Source organism: Drosophila biarmipes, chromosome 3L (assembly GCF_025231255.1).
Source record: "Drosophila biarmipes strain raj3 chromosome 3L, RU_DBia_V1.1, whole genome shotgun sequence".
NCBI lineage: Eukaryota > Metazoa > Arthropoda > Insecta > Diptera > Drosophilidae > Drosophila > Drosophila biarmipes.
Window position 1 is genome coordinate 3,768,531 of NC_066613.1, and position 19,836 is coordinate 3,788,366.

The 19,836-nt window shown below is 34.2% G+C and overlaps 1 protein-coding gene across 10 annotated transcripts in view; it reads right to left on the reverse strand.

Annotated features, from left to right (window-relative positions):
• Positions 1 to 19,836, reverse strand: part of LOC108030804 (B-cell receptor CD22) — an 87,725-nt gene that overhangs the window by 46,116 nt on the left and 21,773 nt on the right. For all 10 annotated transcript variants that reach the window (XR_007763785.1, XR_006368512.2, XM_050886586.1 and 7 more), the window contains exons 5-7: positions 4,066 to 4,236; positions 3,779 to 3,937; positions 2,936 to 3,012 (exon numbers count right to left, since the gene is read on the reverse strand). Coding sequence is in view for 8 of the 10 variants with exons in the window: in XM_050886586.1 (XP_050742543.1) it covers positions 2,936 to 3,012; positions 3,779 to 3,937; positions 4,066 to 4,236 (407 nt within the window). In the remaining 2 variants the exon portion in view is untranslated. The remainder of the gene's footprint in view (positions 1 to 2,935; positions 3,013 to 3,778; positions 3,938 to 4,065; positions 4,237 to 19,836) is intronic.

A 19,836-nucleotide genomic window follows, 5' to 3' on the forward strand; every position in this document is an offset into this window, starting at 1 on the left:
TTTCGAATTACTTTTTATCAAGATCTGACGACTATATAGCTGCCATAGGAACGATCGGAAAAATAATGGTAAAATAATATGAAAAAATTATAACTTTGGTGTATTTTAGTATATAACCTCCTACGCTTGGAAATAAAATTTTTTAGTTGGTTTTGAATTTCGAAACCAACAGATTAAATTTTCTAAATTTTTACTTTTACGCTTTCACCGCTCAGATTAAATTTTCTAAATTTTTACTTTTACGCTTTCACCGCTCTTTGTCATAAACCAATAAAATTCTTTAAAGTCTTGGTATCCAATTTTTACAATACCTTTCGATTGATGTATAACTCGAAACAATCGGACGATTACTGTAAAGTTTCATTTCTTCGTGTATATATAGTAGTCGCCTTCGCACACCCTCCTGGTGCGCTTCGTCACTACGTGGACTGCCGTCCACAGTGATAATATGTTACAAAATATATATGTTTCATGTGTGCCACGCGCCCAAAACTCTTAAGTCCCTACAGCACCCGCAATGAGTGTAACACGTGTTGCAATATTTTTTAAAATTTTTTTTGTTTTGATTATCATTTGTTTTAAAGGTAAAAGCAAATAAAATGTGCAATATTGGGCACATGCGCTTTCATACTTAAATATCAATATCTCCCTTGCCCTTTCTTTAGCAAAGGAACACTTTTGTGACGAAAATGTATTATACGATCTACTTCATCAAAATGAAAAAACTAAGAAAAAGCATAAAAATTATTAATCATATAAGTTTTAATAGCGAGAAATAAACATAAACCCCAAGTGCGGCAAATATTGACATTAGAAAATACTTTAAAGACTTTTTGGATTTGAAACTGTTTGTAGAAAAGATCTTAGAAATTGTCTTCCTGAAAATTTTCAGATATCCTTTTTGTAAAGCATTTGTCGTTTCGTACCCTTTATTAAATAGGGTAAGTACTACGCTATAAAGTAAAAACTTTAACTGAATTCAAAAATAACAGTGTTATACCCAATCTGGCCGCCCTGTTGAATATGCAAAAGACGTGGGTAATAACAGTTCAAGCAAACCTAAGGGAAAAATAACTTGCATTGGTTTATCCATATCTAATGTCAATGCCTTCTTGCAATTGGATACGGATTACAAGGAACCATTTACGCTTTCTCGGCACAATTTAAAAAACTGATCGATATGAACCCGATAACACCACGTAACGTTATCCATTTGTATTTCGAAAGTATTAAAAGATAAAATATTTTCGTTGAAAATTAACGTTGCTTCGGGGCATAACTAGGCACCTTTTAAAACATTCTGTACTCAATGTAAGTATTGAAATGGAAAATGTATTGTATTAGTTTTCAGTGTCCATCGATCAGACATAGGCCGAATAATAATTTATAGCATAATATGTCACCATATGAAAGGTATTAACAATCAAATCATAAATATATTTATACATATGCAATATACCAAATGGTTTAAAAGATATTTAATTTTTATCACCCTAACCAGGATATAGTGCGATGGTGAGTACTATATAAAGCCGCAGAATTGAAAATCTTGAAAATCAATCGAAATATCTCTCAAAAACTAAGAAGATTGCATACCAAGAATTTAAAAATTATTAAATTTACAACTAAAATGTAGGTAATTGGATCTTTTAACGATAATTGCCCGTGGTTATTATTCTAGTTCTTTCTACTGAGAGTACGGGTCGAAAATTAAAATTCGATGGCCCCTTAAAAAGTTATTTTAAAAATAAGAAAAGAAGTTAACTTCGGCAAGCCAAAGTTTGATTTTGCGGATAGAATTGTTGTTCCCCTGGCGGCTAAACGGCTCGTTTTAAAGTTTTTAAGTAAGTGAAGGCTAAAAAACTCTTCGCGGGGCACGCATAGATAAAGAAAAAAGTTCATAATTAATAAACTTTTTTTTGACAATAAATGGGATGTTGGGATTACAACCTCTGCAGTACACTTTTTTCGGATTATTTGCTTATATCCTTGCAGAGGGTATAATGATTTTAGTCAGAAGTTTGCAAGGCAGTGAAGGAGACGTTCCGACCCCATAAAGTATATATATTCTTGATCACCGTCAATAGACGAGTCGACCTAGCCATGTCCGTCCGTCCGTTTCTACGCAAACTAGTCTCTCAGTTTTAAAGCTATCGGGCTGAAACTTTCCCAAAGTCTTCTTTCTATTGCAGGTAGTATATAAGTCGGGACCAGCCGGATTGGACAACTATATCTTATAGCTCCCATAAGATCCATCAGGAAAAAAATTTAAAAAAAAATTATATCTTCGGTGTTTTTTAACAAACAACCTTCTTAGCTAGGAAATAAAATTTTTTAATTAGTTCTGATTTTCGAATTAAATTTTATCAAAATCGGACGACTATATCATATAGCTGCCATAGGAACGATCGGAAAATTAATGGTAAAATAATATGAAAAAATTATATCTTCAGTGTTTTCTAGCATATAACCTCCTACGCTTGGAAATAACATTTTTTAATTGGTTTTGAATTTCGAATTCAATTTTATCAAACTCGACAACTACATCATATAGCTGCCATAGAAACGATCGGAAAATTAGTTGGAAAATATGAAAAAATTATATCTTTGGTGTTCTCTAGCGTATAACCTCCTACGCTTAGAAATAGCATTTTTAAAAGAATTAAGAATTTCTCATTCAATTTAATAAAAATCTGACTACTCTAACATATAGATGTAAAGAAATGGTCTAAAAAAAAATGAAATAATTTATTTTTAAAAGCACTGAAGTCAGCAACAATCCTTAATTCCACATAGTGTTACTAAAGTTGATTATTTTTATAACTGCAATGGTATACAAACTTCGGCTTGCCGAAGTTAACTTAAAGTGTAATCGAACTCGAAAAAAATTTTTTTTTAAATAATCCTACTGAAATACATTAGATTCAATACTTACATCACATGTTAAAACCACTTTGCTGCCTTGCACTGTATGGTGTTTTACGCCATTTATATCGATACTTGTTGGACGAACTGTTAAATACAACAAAAAAAACACGCATTTTTGTAATAAAAAAAACACAAGGATAAAAGGTATAGTCGATTTCCTCGACTATCAAGTTACTGAGCTAAGGTGAGCGAAAGCGATACCTCAAATGTCTGTATTTTGTTATTTCAATAGTACACAGATGACTAACTACCTAACGTAAAATGTTCCACACAAAATTATGCAACTAGCTACACAAATGTTATCCAATGTGCTTATAATTCCCTACTAGGGGACCCTAATTATCAGTTCAAAATAAAATTAGCAACAATATTTGTTTTTTTAGTTGTATCAAACAATTTTCACATAAATCTTACTTTTAGCAAATATCTTTTGAGCCAAATAAAATATTGAAATATACTTTTCATATAAATTGTGACATAATGATTTTAAATGGCGTTTTCAGGACTTATTATGTCCGTTTCGAGCAGTTTTAAATTCAAAGAAACCTTAGAAAACTAGAGGACGGCTTAAAATTTAAGGCTAAGGCGCTATTAACTGAAGAAGTTGTGACTTTTGTCAATGTCACATTTGATAAAATATGTTTGTTATTACTCAATTTTCTTCTTTTACTTCGGTCCTCCGCTAAATATAATAATAAAAAATAAGAAAAAATCTATTCCCTTGAGATGGGAAGATTTGTGTCAAAATATCCCAATGACATTTTAAAAATATGTATATTTCTTAACCATACACCATTTTCAGCGGAATCGATGTATAACTAAGGAGTTAATATTTGTTAGACCATTTTACCTTGCAAGTCCACCCTAAATTTTGTTACAGTTGTATTTGGTATGGCAGCAGATTTGACGCGACACTCAATGTCCTGAGCAAGATCTTCGCGGGTCAACGGCCAGTCCAACTCGAGTGTAGTGGTATAAAGCCCATTGTGTAAGTCATGAGAGGGGGAATCTGTAGAAGTCAAAACTGAGATTGAACAATTTGATTTGGGTGCATAGATTTTTTTAGTGTGTCAGACATGCTTAGGTTAGTTTCCTAAAAAGTTACACAGGTTACACAGGGTAAATTGTAATACTCACAAGTTGTTAGTCGCTTGGTCCCACGAAACCAGCCGACTTCTGGTTGAGGGCGTGTGTTCTTTACAGTACATGTAGCTTTAAGGGACTGACGTTCCTGCATGGGCCCAACAGAGCTGCCGTTCTCGATTCGATCGCCTTTTGCATCCAGAATTACAACCTCGGTGGGTGGCACTAAATGCGAGTATGTTTATTTATTTGCCAATATGTGTTGTTTGTGTGTGGTTGCCGTATAATTTTAAAAGGGTAAAAATTTGTAATTGGAACTTTAATCAAATCATGAAACATATGTATTTTTTAATAATTTCCTTAAAACAGTTATTAATAAATTAAAGCCTCGAAAAAAATGTTTTTTTTTTTTTTTTGAGTCAATTACATTTTTAAATATTTTGTTAGTAAACGAAAACTCTTAAAAATAATACTTTTTTGATGTGCACAAAATTAATTTTTGAGATTTATTTACCAATGTTTTCTAATTTGTTATCACAATGATCAATGATCAATAATATTTGGAAATAAAAATTAATAAAAATTATATTTTTTTAACAAGAAATAAATGTTAGGCAAATTGAATTCGTATGTATTTAGAGTTTAATGAATTTGGTCGAAATGATTAAGACGATATAAATTGTTGGAATTGGATTAGGTGTTTTGTATTTTTGGTATGTTATTGAATCGAGCATCGGTTTGATAAAATTGATTTGTATGAGTTTAGTCGCGTGTTTATGTAAAAATGATAGAAAGAGAAAGAGAATTGTTAAGGGTAAGGTGGATGGGTGGCAAAGACAAAGCGAATAAACATATCAATTTGTAAACAGGCAGTAACATACAATATTTGATATTTTTAACGCTGAGCGTAATGTTTAAGCACATTTCACATTGGTAACATTCGTATGAAACCCGTATAAGCACATTTTAAGTAAAATTTTCTAAATATCAGAACAAATTGGTAAAAGGAAAAAAAATAAATTTAGTTTTTTCAAAACTTTCTGTTAAGTATAAACTACTTACAAGACTAATACTTAAGTATTTTTGGATAAACATTATAAGTACCACCTATTCAACATAATTAAATCACATTGAAAAATTTAAAATTTAAACATGAGAGAACGCTTTTATTTGCTCATAACTTGCCTATGGTTAGTCTGATTATTTATCATTTGGCATAAAGACGGAAAATGATAATAAAAATAAAATGGCTTTTACACTTTTACAGAATCTTCAAATGCTTTAGAGATGGTTTGGCACCCTGATGAAAAAAGCTTGCTCTGCACAATGGGAAATTAGACCACTTTTTATACCCTTGCAGAAGGTATATTGATTTAAGGCAGAAGTTTGTAACGCAGTGAAGGAGACGTTTCCGACCCCATAAAGTATATATTCTTGATCAGCATCACTAGCCGAGTCGATCTAGCCATGCCCGTATGTCCGTCCGTCCGTTTTTACGCAAACTAGTCTCTCAGTTTTAACGCTATCGCGCTGAAACTTTCCCAAAAGTCTTCTTTCTATTGCAGGTAGTATATAAGTCGGAACCGGCCGGATCGGACAACTATATCTTATAGCTCCCATAGGAACTATCGGGGAAAATTAAAACAAAAAATGTATTTGTTGTTTTTTTAACATATAACGTCCTACGCTTGGAAATTAAATTTTTCTTTAATTGGTTTTGAATTTCAATTTAAATTTGATCAAAATTGAACGACTATATCACACAGCTGCCATAGGAACGATCGGAAAATTAATGGTAAAATAATATGAAAAAATTATATCTTCGGTGTTTTTTTAGCATATAACCTCCTACGCTTGGAAATAACATTTTTGATTAATAGTTTTCAATTTCGAATTAAATTTGTTACGTACGCCCTCCATATAGAAAGACTCAACGACGAATCTTAAGTCGGAGGCAGGGGTGCATTTGACTAACCATACTTAGGCTAATAAGGCCAAAAGAAAATAGAAATTCGTCAAATTACTGGTGTCGCGTGGCCAGAACAACGGCCACGATCGACCTACTGGTAACCATACCCCGGTAGCTGGCAAAGTGCAACAGCCGGCCGTTGACTCCAAAGATATTGGATACTGAGATATAGTAACCCTAGGTGGGAACACATAGTTTATCCGCTTCAAACTGGCAGCTAAGTAAAAGCTCTACAAGGGTATTAAAGACCCTAACAATTAGAAAATGGGAGTGAATGCATTCTCGTGTCTTGCTAACGCAAGCCGCCGGCTCCAAGGAAAGGTGACCTTTCCAGGGCAGTCTACCCCGGAGTCCTCTCCTCCAGGATCAGCCACCAGGGTCCAGCAGCCCTTAAAGAGGACACCTATAGCTCAAAAGATTTTCATGTGTCGGACCATCGCCGCCATTATAATCAATGAAGGAGGGAATATCAACCGCAAGGACGACATTCGACATACTGGGATGCATATAGCCGCAGTAGTCGAAATCCTTATACGATCAGAGACTTGGTGACCGAAAAAGTGGTGGTACAATGTAAATGTGTCCATTGAAACTATCTAAGCTAAAGTGATCTTATGCATAACCAAAGGCAAATAGCCGCATATAATACAACCAAAACACAAGTGAAAATCAAAAACATGGAAAGAATTCAAAAATGCATTGAAATACATTTAAATCAAGTAGTGCTGATCCTGATAAACAATTAGCGAAGACGAGTCTCATTACAAGCGTTACGGACGACGCGTGCCTCAGGCATATATATATTTTTTGTGTTTCAGTGAATTGGTATTCTTAAGAGCAGCAGTCTTTTAGTGCACGTATATTAACATATATATCCAATATAGTATTTTGCAAATCCCAGGATCCGGAGCGTCGAGATCTCATCGCACAGGATTTAAAAGGGAGTAAGTTTCTCTGAACCCGGTTCCTTTCTTAAAACATACATATATAAATATTCGTGCAGTCCAAAAAGTTTATAGGTTGTTATTAATATTTCAGCGGCGAGTATCGGCCTTGTAGTTGTATGTACAGTTTCAAGAACCCTCTGAGCGACGTTTGTAGTCGTGAATGGTCAGCGTTTTGCTGATGTGCGCACCTTACGGGTGGTAAATTCGATACTCTCCGCTAATAAAAATAATTGTCAATTAGAGTTATGTCTTATGCATTAGCCATTATATTGCTTATCCACGGCATATGCCGACATACATATATTAAGCAATAAACTTATAATGTGAAAACGAAGCTGAAACCATGGTGAACTAGAATTTTAACAGGGGGGGTGTGCTGATGTAAGAAGTGGAGTAGGTCAAGAACAATGACATAACTTTCGACGGACAACCTTGACAATATCGTATTGCACGGCCCGCGACAATCCATTGGCACACGAATGTGTGAAGTGGAGGGAATATGGCTGTTCTGTTTGTCAGGTTGTCAAATTATCAGGCTGTGTTTATCAATAGTTATGTTTAACATTAAAGAAAATGACGAAAAAATCCAAAAAACTAAACTCTCTTACTTTTAGTCGAGAACAGAGACAACTCTGGCTTTCGGCAATTCAATAAAATTTTTAACAGCCCCGAGTTTGTTGAATTGCTGAAACTTCTAAAAGTCAACTTTATATAGAACAGCTGATTAACAGTTGACCAAAATTAAACAGTTCAGCAATTCAAAAGTTTAAGGAGTACCCTAACTGTCTTATAACGTAAATAAATTTGTCGACCTTTTTTTTCAATTTTTTTTTCAATAGCAACATTTTTAATGTTTGCCGAGTTGTAGTTTACAATACTATACTATGTATATATACTACTGTGGGCTAAAAGCAAGATGAATTTGTTTGTAAAGTGAAAATTCTTTATTTATTCTCGTGAATCAATTTCATTCCCTTCAAAGTAATCGCCTCCCGATAAAATATACTTATGCCAACGTTTTTTCAAATCAAATTGTTGGCCTATAATTCTGGTCTGAAAACTGTCATCATAACCTTGACTTTTGAACGACTTTGACGTGCTCTTTTCGGTATGGCCTCGCCTTTAGCACGATATTCGCTTTATTGGTCGGTTGTTTCAGGGTCGTAAGCATAAATCCAAGTCTCTTAGCCCGAGATTATGCATTTGAGGTTGTCCTGATAGTCAGAAAGCATTGTTTAACACACAACAACGCGATGACTTTATGGCATGAAATTGAGCGTTTTCTGTAGCAAACGAGATTTGTCTTTTCGTTCACAGATCCTTCTGATATTCCGATCATATCAGTTAGGGCTCTAATCAACCGACGATTTTTGAGCACTAAACACGTTCCGACCCTCTTTGAAGCCTTTTTACCACTTATAATCATTTTTCTGGGACATGGTAGAATCTCAAAGGCCTTCCGCAACATTCTCAACGTTTCCGCCCGCGAATTTCAAATTGGAAATTCATCTTAATTTTGCCCACAGTTGTATATAATGTATAATATTCACTTACTAGGAAAACTAAAAGAATATATTACATCACAAAAACTAAGAAGATTTAGAAATATAAATTTGATTGTGAGAAAAAGCGGTGAAATTGAAATAATTGTAGAAGGCTTTTAACTTCATTTTATTCGTACTGCGAATAGGCTTCGAATCACACCTCATCTGTTGAACGAGCGGGACATCGCTTAAAAATAATTCAAAAAACCATATTTCCTTGAAAATTAAATAAAAAATGAAGAAAATGTATTTACTTAGTAGATCTTACGTGGCAGTCGCAAGAGAAATTTACTATCGTGTAGACGGCCTCTCGTAGACGGCTACTGTCAAAATTTCAGACGAATCGGACTCGTAGTTTTGTTTTGACTGCGTGTGGAATTGGACGTGTCCGCAGATTCTAGGAAAATGAAGCTTTCTCCATAACATACTGTGATTCTATTCTTGTTTTTGGAAGGGAAATCGAGCAGCGAAATCAAAGAGCGCTGGGATGCTGTCAATGGCGACCGTCATAAATTGGTTTAACGAGTTTCAACGTGAAACATGAACCGACATGAACGGTTTTTGATGAGCCACGCCCAGGTGCCCCGAAGACGGCTACCACGGAGGATAACGTGACGATTATTGGCAGACCGCCGAATAGTTGAGACAGTAGGCATGTCAACAGACCGCATGGGTCATATCCTTTATGAAATTTTGCCGCGTTCGCTCACTCCGGACAGCAAACGTAACCTTGAGACCACTTCGCCGCCGAATTGCAGAAAATACGGCGAAGAAAAAAAGTTCTCTGCCATCGTGAGCACCGGCTCACACTTTCGCCCTCGCCAAGGTCGAATTGGGCTACGAACTGCTACCCCATCCACCATAATCTCTAGATTTGGCCCCATGTGTTTTTTTGAAAAAGTCACTCGCTGGACAGAAATTTTGCGTCGAATGAGGAGGTCGTCGCCGCCACAGAGGCCTTCTTTGCAAATCTCGAGAAAAAGCATTTTAAAGAGGTTGGAGCATCGCTGGGTCAAGTGTAACGAGCTAAAAGGAGAATATATATTTTATTATTATTATATATGTTGGAAAAAAAATCTATACTTTTCCAAAATTGTATTCTTTTTTGGAGGCTAAGTACTTATCGGACCACCTTCGTATAGTACATTTTCCTCACAAAAGTTGAACTTATGTTTGCTGTAGGTGCGATCGTCACTAGAAATTAACCTCCTTAAGAGTTGTTTTTGACAGATATCAGAAGTTTTTATCTTTAAAATCCAGTTTCTTATGTGAAACTGTTAATAACAATTTAAATTTTAAATGATGATGAAATGACCCAAAACTGACTTTATACAACAATGTGTTTCACGTAAAAAGTTAAGGAATGTCAATGTCAACCCTTTAAAGCTTAGTCCGAAATTCTTATTGACGCTTTTGAGAAATATGAAAAAAGTTTTTAAAAAATTGGAACCAAACCACTTTTGTTCGTAACTCTTAAACGATAGTATTAAGACTTTTGAAATACCATTTTAACGACATATAGAACAAGCCCAATGCTTTAGTAGATTGCAATTGAAAGGTGTATGAATTTTATGTATTTAAAGCTAAGTTAGCTAGTTTTTCCAAAAGTGGTAGAACTACTGTTTCTGTATTAAGCTGTTTAACAGTTCCAGGTCCGTCAAACAAGTTTGGATATGCAAAAAAAAAGTTCAATGCTCAGGCAATGTTCTAATTGGTAAATGTGGCCATTTTAATACCCGTTAGTCGTAGAGCAAAAGTGTGTACTAGATTCGTCGAAAAGTATCACGAAGAAAAAGCGTTTCCGACCCCATCAAGTACATATATTTTTTATCAAGATCACTAGCCGAGTCGATCTAGCCATGTCAGTCTGTCCGTATGAACGCTGAGATTTTGGAAACTATAAGAGCTAGAAGATTGAGATTTCTGGCCTCCCTGCGCAGCGCAGGTTTGTTTCAGCAGGGTGCCCACTCTCAATTTATCTGAAATGTATTTGCCTCTTAAATACCTACCGATCGCCATAAAAAAAGTTTTCCACCCCCACTCTAACGGCCACAAACCCCACCCCTTGGCAACTCTCACTACTCTTTATCACAAACCAATTGATTTGCTTATGGTTTTGGTATGCAATCCTTTTATTTTTTACCCTTGCAGAGGGTATAATGATTTCAGTCAGAAGTTTGCAACGCAGTGATGGAGACGTTTCCGACCCCATTAAGTATATATATTCTTGATCAGCGTCACAAGACGAGTCTAGCCATGTCCGTCCGTTTCTACGCAAACTAGTCTCTCAGTTTTAAAGCTATCTGGCTGAAACTTTACAAAAAGTCTTCTTTCTGTTGCAGGTAGTATATAAGTCGGAACCAGCCGGATCGGACAACTATATCTTATAGCTCCCATAGGAACTATCGGGGAAAAATTTGAAAAAAAAATAATATCTTTCGTGTTTTTAACATAAACCTTTCTAAGCTTGGATATAACATTTTTAAATTAGTTCTGAATTTTGAATTAAATTTTATGAAAATGGGACGACTTTATCTTATACCTTCCATAGGAACAATCGGAAAATTAGTGGTAAATAATATTGAAAAATTATATCTTCGGTGTTTTTTAACTTAATACCTCCTACGCTTGAAAATAACATTTTTTATTTCGCTTTGAATTTCGAATTAAATTGTATTTTTTATCTTTGGAGTAGCTATTAAAAGCGGTTGCGGAGGTTTTTTAGGCGGTTTTAAATGTGTTTTGTATGAGTTGTTTTTAATTGCAAGCGTATACTCATCCCAAAATCAGTGTGTTTGGTATTCCACGGAACCCTCCCTTTGTATTGCATTTCAAATATTGTGACCCCTCGTTATCTTCTGAGAATGAGCAGGAGAAAGTGAACGTGCGTACCCACGAACCCGAATCTCACCCCTACCCTCGAGTCCTTGCTCATGACTGCTTGTGCGCGAAGGTGTGAAATTTTAATTTTGTGAGTTTTTTTCAAAATGTGCAGTTTTTATTTTAGAACAGAGAAAATTATACCATTGGAAAGGGCTTGAAAAATGCTTTCCAATGACACCAAATTTTTTTTTTTTTTTTTTTAGTGAGGGGGTATACTATTTACGGCAGCGGAGGTCATCGTCGTTTTTTGCCTTTTTCAGTCGAGTAGTGGGAATATACGGGAGCGGCGGTTTTCGCAGCGGAGGTTTGGTCGCTGCCGAGACTGCCGCTGCGATGACCGCCGCTGCGGTCTTATACTCTAGTTTTTCTTATATGTTATACAATTCCTTTGTCTAGGAAAAATGAGCTGAAGAATCACTTTAATGTTAAAGTTGTATAAGACTTATAGGATCACTTTTTAGGGCTGAGGATATCGAAATTGTTTTTGTCTACGATAAAGTTAGACGGGGGTGTATAGAAAAGTCAGCTAGTGGAATCACTTTAAGGTTTATGTTTTAAATTTCTTATTGGGAACACTTTTTAGGGTTTATATCTAAAGGCCACCCAATAAAATTTATGTGTAGGATAAGAAGTTTAGTTTTAAGAATTTCTTAAAACGGTGCACTGAAGCGGAAAATTGTACCGAATTTCAAATTCTGCCTCCTCCCGTATATTCCCACTACTCGACTGAAAAAGGCAAAAAACGACGATGACCTCCGCTGCCGTAAATAGTATACCCCCTCACTAAAAAAAAAAAAAAAAAAATTTGGTGTCATTGGAAAGCATTTTTCAAGCCCTTTCCAATGGTATAATTTTCTCTGTTCTAAAATAAAAACTGCACATTTTGAAAAAAACTCACAAAATTAAAATTTCACACCTTCGCGCACAAGCAGTCATGAGCAAGGACTCGAGGGTAGGGGTGAGATTCGGGTTCGTGGGTACGCACGTTCACTTTCTCCTGCTCATTCTCAGAAGATAACGAGGGGTCACAATATTTGAAATGCAATACAAAGGGAGGGTTCCGTGGAATACCAAACACACTGATTTTGGGATGAGTATACGCTTGCAATTAAAAACAACTCATACAAAACACATTTAAAACCGCCTAAAAAACCTCCGCAACCGCTTTTAATAGCTACTCTTAGCTTAAGGCTTAGGAAATTCGAATGGCTGCATCGCGACATCTTATGCCAATGCTGGCCCGACTTTAACTGACCATTTATTCATATCTTGCTTACACAGAGATTGCCTTTCCTTAACCTATGTCGAAGTTGCACACCTTCGATATTTACCTACATCCAGACCCCTCCTACACCACGTTCACCCCCGGTAACTTGTTATCAATCCTTATGTTCGTTTTCCTTCTAATAACCATTCTACTGGGGTATTGGGCTGCTCCTTTTGTTCGAGAACCAATCGGATTGGTTCTAGGAGTACAACATACCTGTATGCACTCCCTGTAGATGTCAACCTGTTAAGTGAACATTCTGGACTATAAAAATGACACCACTCAAATTGCTCAGGATCAGTTCTTCAAATGCCTCAGTACTGCATACCTATGGATCTAACCGTAGAATTTATCGATTCGGAAAACGAGGTTGAGATTGACAACCCGGAATTACCACCCACGCAAGATTCTGATCTCGAAATAATCGAAAACTCGGATCTGGAACTTGTACAGGTTTCCGAAGCAGAAGATTCGGTTGATCGCCTTCTACAAAGCGTATTTCAACCGGCTGCATCGTCGACCCAAAATAGGGACCCAGGATTGGAGTCTCTTGAGTGGAGCCAGTTTCCATTGGGGACTACTACGCAGGCTTTCTTGGAATCCCTTATCACACACGAAGAAGGTGAACATGTATTTCAGTGCGCACAGGAATTTCAATTGGACGACGACCTATCCAGGACAGAAGATGAGGTTTTTCCTAACGACGACCACATCTTTGAAGAACTTATGGGACCTCAACCGCCACCGACTAACCATTATTTAACTTTGCTGGATGATGGAGATGACGACGCATTACTAGATGTTTTATTTGACCTAGATTCTTAACTTTTTAATTATAAATACACCATGCATAAAGAAAAATAAAGTAAAAACTATTTTAAAATTGAGGGCTTATAATTGTTTTTTATTTATTGAACAATTTTTCTTTGCCTTACAAATACTTTTTAGCTCTGCGTTGTGAACCAATAGACGATGCATATTAAAGTCGTATCGCAACCAAATTTTCCGTACTTTAGGACAGAAATAACAATAATAAAAGGAGGATTTAGATTTCTGATAGGCGAAGTTGTGTATTTTTAATGTGTGCCCTTTTAGACCGCTGCGAGTAGTAAAGGATTTTGTTTCTGAACACAACTCGCAATGGTACTTCACCATTTCGATGTTTTTAAAAATAAACTGACTTTTCTATAAAAAATTTATCTTATATAGCATTTGAGGGACAATTCTTACGTTATATATACTATCTTTATTTTAACGCTATTGAAAGATTTATATAAATATAAAAAGAGATAGACATACTGATATGTATTTCTAACTTTATTCTCAAGTATTACATAGTTTGAATAAGTATTTTGGTGCATATAATGAAGACATATTGTTATCTCATTTACTCCACATGAATTGATAGAAGTGTATAGTTTTTGACAAGTATAAAAGACCATGTAATTTCTGGTTAAAGAATTAGTATACAACAGTTAGGTACTAGTGCACGACGAATCCAAACTTACGCTAATCAAAAATGGTATGCATATAAATTAAAAGTAAATACTTTATCACCTAATTTTGTTGAATTTTATAGGACTTCTTAGAGACCTTAAATGACGTGAAGCCTGTGATTGGCTACACAAAAATTGAAAATCTATGTATTGGATTTAAGTATAAGATCACTGGATGTAAGCTGAAAAAGACACCATATGGAACTAAAATAGCTCTATATTTAACTGATAAGGACGATAAAGATGTTTGGATATTTCTACCTAAAAGTTATGTGAACAAATTTTCTACAAAGACACCATTTAGGAAATTAAATGAGAATGGAATAACTCATATGGTATATAAAGGAAAAGATCTGAACAGATTTAGTTGTGCTCAAATTGAATTTTTATCAGTAAATAAGTAAAGTAAATAAGATTCTTCAATAAAAAGAGCTGAGTTTTTAAATCCAACAACAGTCTTAAATCAGTCTCAAAAAGAAATAGTTGTCCTTAAAAATGTACGCTCAACAGATAGAACTATTCTTGATGCAATTTGAAGGCATGCTTTTCGAGCAACACCTACAAAGGATGGAGTTCCTAAAAGCTACTTTGGAGGATTTAGAGGAAAAAGAGTTGATCCATTCGAAGTTTGGATTCCATTATAAACTTTGTCCCTGGAGCGACGATGATGCCTCATCTGGACCAGACACATGTCAGTGTCATATGCTGCCTGCACTGAAAGAGGAAGCCCTTAGTCTAATGATTAAATATTATAAGTTAAACAAACGTATTGCTCCAAAACCATAAATAAAACGATTTAATTTTACCTAAATATATATATGTTTTTATGTTTTTTATTTTTTAAAATGGTTCTTAAACATTTTTATTATTAATTTATCATTAAATGAATAGTCGTTTTTCTTGAATTTTCTTAAAAAAGAATTTAGTGTTTTCTTTTTACTTTTAAAAAGACCGAACAGCATACAATAATGTCCGCAAGTGTTAGAAAAGTATCCCTGCAGTTGTTGCTTATTAAAACAAAATTTATAAGCGTTAGATTTTAAAAATATTAAAAATTCTTTTTTCTGGGGATATTGACCATATGAATCGAAAAATTCTGCTGACCTACGACTTTCAAAATAAAATGCAATCCAATGAGTTCCAGGTTGATCTGAAGTGTCGGTATTTGCAATTATTAGTGCGGGATACTTTAAAATAGTTTTTGGTAACCTATCAGAAGGAAAAACTCCTTTAAAAATAGATTTTGTCTTTGAATGCTTAGAAAGAAAATATTCAATTTGTAAAGTATTCATTTTAAAAGAGCGTACGAATATTTCTATGCTTATCAATATCAATCATTGAATCGTATTCACAGTATACCAAGCAAGTAACTGCTTCAGCAAGTGGTTCCGAAAATCTTCCTTCGATTCTTATAGTACCTTGAGAGATTAAATTTGAACATATAGTTGAATTTGATTGATCAGCAGTTAAGTCAAAGGCTAATATAAAACTGTTTGAATCAAACATTTCCTTGGTAATTTGTAGTCCACGATCGTAATGTTTAATTCCACATGATCTAAAAAGCATATTATAACCTCTTGAGCTCTGAACCTTTTCAGCGTTCGAGTAATCGAACTCCAGAGCCTGGGAAGGAACTTGAACTCCGTTAACCAATAGGTTAAAGCGTTGAATTTTAAAATGTTCAAATTGAAATGGGTCTAAGCCTCGGTTTCCTGAGTATGAGCGGTTCTTAACCATACAAAAGGCCAGAAAATTTGGTATTTGACCAATAACTGCGTTGTCTATCGACAGTGTGTTGTTGCCCGGATATATTGTAAATGATTTGACTTCAACCTTGCTGAATGGGTACAGAGCATTTTTTGTTTGTAAAACATGATGATGAGCCAATAAAATGCTTGGGTTAACTGTTATGTGGTTCATGAAAAGTTGTGCTTCAAGTATCTTTAAATTTGATTCAGTACCAGTTTCCATTAAATAAAACGCTGTTTTTTCAATATTGAAATTGATTCTTAAATCAACATTGTTAACAAGCAGTTTGGTTTGATTGAAAATATCTCCATGAACTTTTCCGAATAACTCAACCTTGTTACTATTTTGAAACATATTTTTAAGGGTTTCATTCGAGTCCGGATAAACATATTTCCCTGCTGTTATTCTTCCAAAATTGGGAAAATAACCTTGGGAGGCCAAGTGACTTTCAGAGGCGTCACTCCCATAGTTTAAAATTGTTTGCAAATACGCTCTATAGTGATAATTATTATCACTTTGCGATACCAGTATATTATTTAAATAAACGGACGAACTTCTAAATATTGAATGTAGAATATTGTTTACAACACCAACAGCATTTCCTTCAATGCTGTTGTTATCATTTTTTTTAAGTTGCACAACAAGTCGTAAATAAACACTGGATAAATCTCGATACGTTTCACCATTTCCCAAGCAAACAAATTCGATTGAAGAGGCACCGTCCAAAGAAGCAATTGGGTTGTATGAGACTTCTTCAGTTCTTAGAATAGAACTTTGCGTGGGGTGTGCCGCAAACAAATCTAATTCACTTTTCATACATTCGATATGCGTACTCATTTTGCTTTAGAAAAAATATCTTTAATATTTAATTTTCTTATTGATTTTTTTTTTTTATGTTGCGTTTGGGTATGTTTACGTGGTCGTTTAGATGTATAATGAAGTCGTTTTTTCTTATTACCTAGCCTTTTATTTCTTTTTCCACTTCCACTTTGAAAACGGGTAATTTTATCAATTGCTTTATTTGAAAGATTTTGTAAAGCAATTTTACTTTGTTCTTGAATTATATTTCTTAAAGGCTTTCTCCCAAATTCATTGATTACAGCCTTACCAGTCTCAGCAGCCTGATTTTTTATAGCAGTTATGCCCGAAAGAAAAAGTGGTTTTATGTAATTAAAAAGACCGCTAAAAAAATTTCCTATTCCTCGTCCTTGTTGCACTATATGCGGAGATATGTAAAGACTTCCGATGTTGCTTAAGCCCCCACCACACTGATTTACATAATAATCCTGATAAGATTTCACCATGATGACTATTTTGGTTCTAAATAAATAACATTTGGGTATGCATTATTTATAGTCCTGACCTTCTTCTTCTTCTAAAGTGAAGAGTAACAAAAATGGGAACAGCTGAAGTTTCAAATGGTACCTTATATCCATTGGAATCAGTAATGAGTATTGAGATTTCATTTGGCGACCATATGTCCAAAGGGTAATATTCAATATTTTTAAATTGAATATTTCTTTCCTTTCCATTATAATGCATTACACGAAGACATCGCGGTCTTTTACTACCTACTGACCTTGGTTTTATTATGTCAGTGTAAATAAAAATCAATCCATTTTCAGGAATATTCGTTTTAACGGATACATTTTTATACCTAAATGTTTCAGCATTTACAAGACTAACAAACTCGGTTTCTTCAACGACATTTTTATCTTGGTTAGGTGTATATTTAATGTAATTATTCAAATATATGTCTGAAATACCGACTTCCCAGTCATCGTTCATGTCTTCTGGAATGTTAACAATGTTTGTAAATGCACACTTTACGTTGTCAGGAAATACATTCATTGAGTCGTTACTTAACAATGTGATAAAAATCTCATTTAAATAACCCATATTTGATATTTATGGAAGTTAATGATACGAAATCCAATTTAATTTATTTTTACCAGTTTGTACTGGATTTTTTGTTCTAACCGATCGCATTAACCTTTCACGTCCTGTTACATATTTAAAATTTTGATAAGGTAAAGTTTCCGTTTTTAATTTTTGTAGTTTTGCTTTGAATTTGCGTTGTCGTTCATTAAGCTTCGCTTTGAGCACTGGTTTCTCTAATCCTATTTTCTTTTTATCTGTTTCACTATCTAAAAAAGAGGTATCACTCACTTTTCGTTTATCTGAAACAACATTTTCTTTTGTATTTGAACTAAAATCCTCATTATCACTTTCAGGTGGTAAATCGGGAAACTCAAATTTTTCCGGACGTGAGTGATCGTACTTTGATGTTGATTTTGATGTGCTGGGTTTTATATCAATCCAATCAGTGGTTTGGGATTCAATTGTTTTGGTTGTAATAGGATTCGCTTTTTGTTCATTTTGAAAATTCCATGATTTATTACGTTTTTTGTTTTGATAGTAACTTAATTCTTGACGAATTTTGATCCATTTATCGAAATCACTTATTTTGTTATTATTTAATATTGGTAAAAATTTTATATTTATTAATTCATTTCCTCTATCATTGTTTATCAATTTCTGATAGCTGTTAGGATGCATTAAAATTACTTTGCTTAAATTATGTTTATTCTTAATCATTTTTTAATAGTTTTCCAAAAATTCCAGAAAGCAATGAAGTTATTAGAATCGGTAGAAATCCCCCTTTTTGAATAAGGACTTTTCTCTTAGAGTTTAATGTACGTTTTGGGCACGAAAGGTAGCGCAATGCATTTTTATACTTTTTTAGAGCATTAAGATGGGATTTAGTAACTTTATGGTTTCCCTGTAATGTGTTCAATACAATCTCTACTATTGTTTTTACCAGGTCACTATTACTATTGCTTATAATTGCCTTACGTAGTCTATTGTCGGCCTTTTTGAGCACATACAATAAATGTTTGTTCGCTTTCAAGCGATTTAGGCTCTTTTTGTAAACCATTTTCATTTGAATAGCACACAGAATATTCTGAATTAAAAATGTCAGATCTAAATCTTAAGAGATCGTTAATGCCCTGAGTGAGATCAATAAGTAAATATCCGTGAGGTTGCTCCGTTACTTCTTTATATATTCTAAATAGCTCCGTGGGGTTTTCTGGGTAAATTTGTCTTGCTAAACATTGAAATTGAAGCTTATCACGAGGATTTTTGAAAGCAACAATGTATTTGGTATTTAGTGAAATATCTCTGGTGTGCGAAGATTTATGAAATATGTTCTGAGTTACCACTATTACTGATAAATTCCTATGGTGTGATCCTTTTGTAAACAGCTCACACACATTTTTATTAAAGGCTCCCATCATCAAGTCATCCAATATTAAAAGAATTGGTTCATTCGTTTCATTTTCAACTGTTTCAGGGACTCCTTTAAAATATTCAATCTTTTCGAAATTGGGCTTGGCACTCTCCTCTGCATAACACCAAATAATTCGATCTATTGAAATATTAAAAAGATCATTCTTTTTGGTGATTAGATTTTCTAAAAAGGTTGTTTTTCCCGATCCTGAGGGTCCACAAATAAGCATTGTAAAAGGATGTATAAATTGTGTAAACATTTTTTATTAAAAAAATTTTTTTATTCGGAATGAATTTTAATATATTATATTATTACTAATTGCTTATATAATGTTTTTAAGTTATATTAGGTTTTATTAATATTCACTTGATCGCGTTTCTTGGAGCAGTTCTTCTCGAAATGAGTATCAGATCCGCAATAATTACAATAAATAAGTTGCGTGTATCCATTTTTACGGGGATCATTTCCAAAAAATCTCTTAAAAGAATCCATAATAAGAGACAACCTGATAGGACCATGAATTTCTTTTTACTAAATTTTAAACACATGTGTCACCATTACTATATATTTCATAATTGGTGTTTTCTAAGAATACAAACAGCTTAAATAAATTATTTAATGAACATCGAAGTGGAAGTTTTTTCTTGTGTATTCTACAATTCGTAAAAAAATTGGGTA